This window comes from Salvelinus sp. IW2-2015, unplaced genomic scaffold (assembly GCF_002910315.2).
Source record: "Salvelinus sp. IW2-2015 unplaced genomic scaffold, ASM291031v2 Un_scaffold1954, whole genome shotgun sequence".
NCBI lineage: Eukaryota > Metazoa > Chordata > Actinopteri > Salmoniformes > Salmonidae > Salvelinus > Salvelinus sp. IW2-2015.
In genome coordinates this window covers 174,532-182,410 of record NW_019943309.1, presented here as the reverse complement: position 1 = coordinate 182,410, position 7,879 = coordinate 174,532, and the positions used below count along the sequence as shown (strand labels likewise).

The window sequence follows — 7,879 nt, the reverse complement described above, 5'->3', positions numbered from 1 at the left end:
ACTGTTGATTGATAAGCTAGTCCCAGTGTGAATGTTGTTGTTAAATTCTATGGTGTTTCTCTGATAGTCTCTTTTATAATAAGAATCTGAAGAACTGGATTTTGAGAGCTGTCTCAAATCGTCTTCGAGTTACCTTTTTCAAATATTCAATGTCCTAAAAGGCTATCTTCATATTGAAACATTTAGGGAACTGTATGAATGTTGTTTGGGGCAGGTGAGCTGAGGTCTTGGCCCAGGATCAGGACAGTGGGGAAAATTCCTCAGAGAAATGTGGAAAGATTCCAAAGTGGTGAATGAATGTATTACTACACAATGAGGAGCTGGAGAGTGGCAAACGCCACGGGATTGAGCAGCATGTCAGAGGAAGGGAGGTTTGTGTGTGTGTGTGTGTGTGTGTGTGTGTGTGTGTGTGTGTGTGTGTGTGTGTGTGTGTGTGTGTGTGTTGTGGTTGTGTGTGTGTGTTGTGTTGTGGGTGTGTGTGTGTGTGTGTGTGTGTGTGTGTCACTTTTTCCCCTCTCCTAAATACAGTGACCAGGCAGGAGAGGAGCGTGAGTCAGACTGCTTAGCTCACAGCTTTATTTTAATGCAGCAGCCCTCAACAGCTTGGAAAGACTTTTGAAGTTGAACTATATGCTGGCCTGTACACTTCCATTAAACACTGAACATGTCAGGTTCTCTGTGGTTCTGACTCTGGAACTGGGTTTTAAACTGGGTTTTGACAGGCACTGCACTTCCTAGAGTCAGGCTGGTCTGTATGTAGTATGAATATATCTGACATGCACTCAACAATGTCAGCAGGGTGCAAATAAACATAATAAASTTGATAAAATAGAGAAAGTCCCACACTCCACCKGCCAATAGACAACYTCTACATGTAATACWGRTGGGGTTGGGAGGCTAGATAGACGTTGTTAAGCTTCACTACACAGTCKTTACATATACTGGCTCCTGGCAAGACACCGGATGCCATGAACACCAAGCACACCACTGGAACAATAGGCTGTATAAATAAAGTTTTTACAAAAACAAACAGAGGGACAAAAGTAAACATCTGTGAACTTTCATTATGTCGCTGGAAGATTTAATCAGTGAGGAACCCTGAAGATAATGAAACTAAGGAGACGCGTTAATAATCATACATGTTTGCTATGGTTCAACATGTTTGTTGTTATGGTGCAAAATATTTGTCCCACTGCCCCCCCCGTCCCCATCCCCCACACACACACACACCCACACTGTCCAGGGAGAAACTTTAGTATTTGTGTATTTGTTAAATCAACATATTCCAGGATGTAACCTACTTATTGTTTTTGTGCACTCTAGTTTCCTGTTTGGTTTTGGTTTGTTTAGMGAGGAGGRTTTTATCAGGGACAATTGTGTGAAGTAAGCAGTTGGTTGTGCTGGCCCTAGCACTCTCAAGACAAACCAAAGGGCTTTCCGCACATTTGGTTTGCCAACTTTTATTTCTGTCTCTGTCTGGTCGCCGGGTCACCTGAAACAGCAGAGAGCTCAATGCTGAGCGGATGGAACCAGACCTGGGTTCAAATTCTATTTGAAATACTTTCAAATACTTTATATGTTCTTGGTTCCATTGTTTGTTGCCATGGAACCAATAGTGAAGAGCAAACCCTTCCCACCTGGCACTCTACACCAGGCCAACTCAAATGCTCAAATTATTTTAAATATTTCAAATAGTAGTTGAACCCAGGTCTGGATGGAACAACAGTCAGCTTTTGGCCCGTAGAAAGTAGAAACCTATTTAACATTCACAACAGACACCCCTGTAATACAGACTCCAAAGTCCACAAACACTAACAAAGAAACGTCTATGTAAACATTTGTCATCATTTCTGCTCAAAGCTGTGGATATTTGCATGTTCTGTGATGCATTGCATTTACACACCTGTTTTATGGCGCTTTAAAAGCTATTTGTAGTTTAGCTTGTAAAGCTCAAGTATTGTAGTTTTTAGTTGGCGCTGTTGTCGTGCAGTGTGAAAGGACAGAGAGGGTTTGACCAGGATGTTAAGAGCTACTTGGATGCCCCTGCACTCCCTCCCTGGAAACCCTGTTTAGCTCTCTGGCTTGGCCTCAGTAGAAGGTATGTCAATAGGAACAAAGATGGTCTTCAGACTAGTTCAGCCAGTGCATGTCCCAGAACTGCCACCGAGACAGAGCTTTTAGTTTCTCGCTCTAATCTGTTGTACTCAGTGCTCTGAATAGAATAGAATGTATGTCCTTTCTGTCCTATTCTTACATATTTTATTATTTTCTAATCTATTCTATTCTCCACCTGGGCCTATAGTTTCTTAACTCCGCAGTTTTGTACAGTGGTTTCTTAGATTCAGACCTTTCTGATACGTAATCTCATTCTATTCTATTCCCATCCTGGCCCTAGTTTCTTAACTCCGCTGTGGGACTGTTTTGTACAGTGGTTTTGTAGATTCCGACCTTTCTGATCCTTAATCTAAATTCTATTCTCCATCCTGGCCCTAGTTTTGAACAGTGGTTTTGTAGATGACTCTCAGTGTGTCATCATTATCCATCTGTTTTTACTTCTTTCCTGGTTTTGACATTTATTTGACAGCAAGAATTCTGTTGAAAATGTTTGATAGGAATCCTGTAGTATTCGATTCTGTAGTTATCACCAGCGCTATTCTAAGGTTGGCACTAGCAGATATTTCCTAATTCCCTGTCTAATTATTACGTCTGTGGTGGAATCCAAGTTGTTTAGGCGGAGAACTAAAAGGCAAAATGAACATACATTCTTTGGGTTGGCTGTTTGATTACAGCTTGGTTAGTGGCAGTGTTTTCTTTTGATTCTAGGTTTTATAGTAATTAAGGAATGATGACAGTCTCCAGGTTCTGTGCCTTTGTTCTAATGTTCTAAGCTCTGTGTTCTCCTGGTTCCAGGTCCATGATGTCAAGTTCCAGGCTCAGAACCTGGAGGAGAAGGAGGCTTGATTAAGGCTTAGTGACGGCATCAACAGAGCAAAGAATAGATTTTGACGAGGTGAAGTGTTTTCCTTAATGCTAAAAAGCATGTTTCGTAACCAGTGTGGTATAAGCATAGCCTGGTCCCAGATCGGTTTGTGTTGTCTTGCAACTCCTATGGTCATTCCAAACATGATCTGGGACCAGGCTAGTATAAGCACTATCTTTATTACAATCCCAGGCACAAGACATGTTTGGACCCCTGGAAACCAGTGGTTGAAAGTGTTGGCAACTAGTGTACCAGTGCTCCAATATCAAACCTTTCCTCTATTTTCTCTTCTGATGTTGGTGCCAACTTTTTCTCTTTTTGTTGATGGTTGTTTTCCCAGGTGAAGGTAGATGAGACCAGTCAGTTGGAGCATGCGACACGCAAGGGCGAAGGAAACCGTAACAGAAGACCACGACCAGGATACACATGAAAGAGGTGTGTGTGTGTGTGTGTGTGTGTGTGTGTGTGTGTGTGTGTGTGTGTGTGTGTGTGTGTGTGTGTGTGTGTGTGTGTGTGTGTGTGTGTGTGTGTGTGTGTGTGTGTGTGTGTGTGTGCTGATAAATGCATCATGTTGTACTATGTGTTATAGAATTCATAGGAATCAGATCGTTCTCTTAAACCCCTCCCCTCATCTTCCAGGTTGCCAACGTCTCATCAGACGGCATTCTCCGGCATGACCTGGACGCGGTGGACGCCAGCATCCCCAACGGGACACACCACATCACCACAGACACCACTGAGACTCCCAAAAAGGCTGTGAAGCCCCCCATGCCCCCCACTTCCAAACCCAGCGAGGCCCCAGAGGAGTGTCAGACCACCCAGAGCCCTGACGAAGGTCTGCCGTCTGAAACGGAGCCCAGTCCCCAGAAGGTCCTGGAGACCCCCATGCCGCCCTCCAAAGAGGTCGAGACGGCTGCTGCTTCTGCAGGGGACCAACTCTCTGATGAGACTAGCACTGACAGAAGCCCAGAGAAAAAGGTTGCATTTWTAAAACAGTATAGTACATAMTCTGTTTCACATACACATGCGTATCAGTGGAGGCTGCTGAGGGGAGGACGGCTCATAATAATGGCTGTATTTGGTACCATTCCACTCCAGTCATTACCACGAGCGTGTCCTCCCCAATTAAGGTGCCACCAACCTCCTGTGGTACGCATGTACAAACGCATCCACACACACGTCTGTGGTGAACACAGGCGCACGCACACACAAAAACACACACTTGTCATATGATATATGTTCACATAACCATTGTTATTCTTTTGTCCAGGTCCTGAAGCCTCCTATGCCGCCCTCCAAAGAGGCCAAGCCCACAGTGTCTGCCGAGGACCAACCACCTGGGGAGACCGCCCCTGAGAAAAAGGTGCATATCATTTGTTGTTTTACCCTCTTCTTTCCATGTATTTTACAATGTGTTGTAACAACCATATGAAAGATGTTAAGTAAATAACATTTGATTTGATTTCAAGGTCCTGAAGCCTCCCATGCCGCCCTCCAAAGACACCAAGCCCGCTGCTCCAGCCGGAGACCAGCCCCCCAGGAACACCAGCCCCGAGGGCAGCCCAGAYCAGTGCTTCGAGTCTGGGGTCGAGTCAGCACCACCGCCCACCCCTCCCGGCAAACCCATCGGCGGCTCCACAGACAACCTGGCCGAGGCCTCCCAYTCCAGCCAGGAACACAGGCCGCCCACCCCACCATCCAAAGACAAGAAGCCCACTCAGACAGCCGTGCAGGAGGGTACAGAGGAGGCTAGTGGGAGGAGGAAGAAAAGTGAAGAGGATGAGGCAGAGGAGAAGGAGGAAGAGGGTTCTGAAACGATTGCATCTGACGTTCAACAAAGCAGTATCCCTGAGGGGGCTGAGGATGAGGAGGAGTCTCCTTCCTCTCAGCTTACAACACCCATGACCCCCCTAGAGGTCAAAGTTGAACCCTCTGTGACTGARCACCCAGAGGTCACCACCACCACCATAGAAGAAGAGACGCAGAAAGTTGCCGAGCCCATGGCTCAAGAACAAGAGTCTMCCCCTAGTGGTGGAGTGGATATATCACCCAATGAAGAACCTCAGACAATGAAGTCTTCCCAACTCACAGTAACGCCATCAGTTCAGACACCGGAGCCAATCAAAAAGAGCCCTGGCCCTCCCGGACCTCCCATAAAGAAGAAGCCCGTCYTCCTCCCTCCTCCCAAAGCAGTGGTGGTGGCTCAAGACGTCCACCTAAGCGAGCCTAAGAACCAAGCGACAGACAAAACCAAGAACAACATCATCACCACCACACCAGGAGAGAAACTCAACTRTATCACTTCACCAACACCAGCCGTGGTGACCACAACCAGCCCGACTGAAGAAACAGAGGACCTGAAAGTTCCTGTGGTCGTTGCGACTAAGTCTGAGTTCCCAGTCGTAGTTCTCTCTCTGAGTGACCCAGAGCCAGACAGCTCCTGCTCCAGCCCCGTGTCCTGCCACCTCTCCCCGGAAAAGAAGAGTGAGCGTGAGGAGGAAAAGTCAGTCGACAGCGGCCAACACTCGGACATCGATGRCGACGAAGAATGGTCAGAGAGCAGGGACACTTTGGCGGCCTCCACCGCTGCRCTAATGGGCAGCCAAGCTGGCCTGGACGCGCTGATGGATGAGAGTCAAGACGGAGACACGGAGACCCCCAACAGCTTGGGACTCAGCACTGTGGAGGACTGCCCTTCTACGACCCAGACCCCCCAGGACAATCCCTCTGGCCTACACTCCACCTTCCTCCAGGTGAGGGTCAGTCAGGCCTCCCATTGTCCCCCCATCCCCTTCAAACCCTTAGCCAAGCTCATGTCCACCTCTTTGGGGGATCTCCTCTCTGAGGCCTCATTGGGTGAAAACGTGAAACAGCCAATCACAGACGTGGCCGTGACAAAGGCCACCGTGGMTCCTCAAGACTTAACAGATCTTGAAAATGAAGTGGCCCTGGAGCTGGAAAATACAGGGGAGCTCCTGGGGAGCTTCGTCCCCAAAGGGAGCACCGAGGTTGGGCAGAACTCGGCCCTAGCGGGGGGCGATGGCCTGGAGGACAGGTCGCCGGAGGAGCTGCTAGCCAGTGCCATGGAGAAGCTGAGGAAAGCAGACCAGTTCCTCAGGCAGGCCAAGCGTATGAAAGACTCAAAACATTCTGAGAATACRMCCAAGAGAAACAGCTGGTGATTGTTAAATATGAAGGAGAAGAAGGGAAAATGTATTGATTGATGGTGATGGAAAGTAGTAGCTTGGAAGGACGACAGGTGTTTTCTTATTTTGGCTGATTATGCAGCATATTTATGCAAGTGTTCTGCTGAGATTTAGCTAAGTGCAATTTTTTACACTTTCACTTTTCTCCTGCAAATGCAGGTTGATTGTACTTTTTGTACTTAATTTTTTTTTTAAACATTCCACATTGATCATCATCACTTTCCCAAGGATATTTACTTGAATACTTACAACCCCGATCAAACTTTTTAATGATACGTTTAAGGATGTTACAAAATGGCGTAAGTCTTAGGGGATGTCAGAAGTGCCTGCAACTTTTTGTAATCCACGTTTTGAATGGATACAGATTGGTTTCCTCTGTAGTCCTCCTTGCCAATCAAACCATGATGACATTTGAAGTAATCATGTATAAGGTGGGTTGTGTTTATGTAGTTCATGAAAATATCATTGAAGTTATTTGTCTTGAATAACTACTTCCAAGTGTTAAAAGAATATTCAGGTATTTTATAAAATGTCTGAGACAAGCTCTGCCAGTCCAAATCTCAATGGCAGGATGTACATCAAATTTGACACCACACCTATTTTACAAGCCTCCCTTCTGACCGCTAAGGGCCCCATTTATTCAACATTTGCACTTTGCATCAGGTATCAAGATTGCACAGTACGTTTACCATCAGGTATCAATATTGTGCAGTAAGTTTACCATCAGGTATCAAGATTGAGCAGTACGTTTACCATAGGGAATTAGACATAAAAGGTTCAATGAAATGGCAAGAATAACGGTTCTGAAAGTGAATCATTTATCAAGTATAAATGAAGACAGTTCGCTGTTCTAGCTTTGGTGTTTCATCCAATAAAAACAGTTGCAAACTTTTCACCCGGTCCAAATGCATAGCAAATGTGCCCCTAACTCTGTTTTGGCAAATATCTATGCAGGCTAGGTTTATATACCATTTCACAAAAGGGTTCAGACTGCACATTGCAAAACAGGAACTACACTCTTAGAAAAAAATATAGAACCTAAAAGGGTTCTATGGCTGTCCCAATAGGAGAACCCTTTGAATAACCCTTTTTGGTTCCAGAAAGAACCCTTTTGATTCCAGGTAGAACCCTATTGGGTTCCATGTAGAACCCTTTCCCAGAAGAACCCAAAGAGTTCTACCTGGAACAGTTATCCCTAATGGGACAGGCCAAAAACCTTTTGGAGCCTTTTTCTAAGAGTGTAGGGCGGTTGATTACTGGGAGCTACTGTAACAGTGAGTACGACATGATATTAACCTCACCTAGCCAGTTGTTGTGTTGTATTACTCCTCACCTGCCCAGTAATGTTGGTTGTATCTACTCTCATACCCAGTAATGTTGTGTTTGTATTCCTCACCTAGCCCAGTATGTTGTGTTGTATTACTCTCACTAGCCCAGTCCTGCTTGTGTTGTATGCTACTTCACCTAGCCCAGTAATGTTGTGGTTGTCATCTACTCTCACCTACCCAGTATGTTGTGTTGTTCTACTCTCACCTAGCCAGTAAATGTTGTGTTGTATCTACTTCACCTAGCCCCAGTAATGGTTGTGTTGTAATCCTAACTCTCACTAGCCAGTAATGTTTGTTGTATCTAATCTACCTAGCCCAGTAATGTTGTGTGTATCTACCTCACCTAGCCCAGTAATGTTGTGTTG

The 7,879-nt window shown here is 45.7% G+C and overlaps 1 protein-coding gene across 1 annotated transcript; it reads left to right on the top strand.

The window, feature by feature from the left end:
- The first annotated feature begins 3,330 nt into the window (after positions 1-3,330).
- plekho2 (pleckstrin homology domain containing, family O member 2) lies at positions 3,331-6,264 on the top strand. Its single transcript, XM_024139943.2, has 4 exons — positions 3,331-3,415; positions 3,620-3,958; positions 4,251-4,343; positions 4,450-6,264. The coding sequence occupies exons 1-4, from the start codon at positions 3,407-3,409 to the stop codon at positions 6,160-6,162; spliced, it is 2,154 nt and encodes a 717-aa protein (XP_023995711.1). The 5' UTR covers positions 3,331-3,406; the 3' UTR covers positions 6,163-6,264.
- Positions 6,265-7,879: the final 1,615 nt, after the last annotated feature.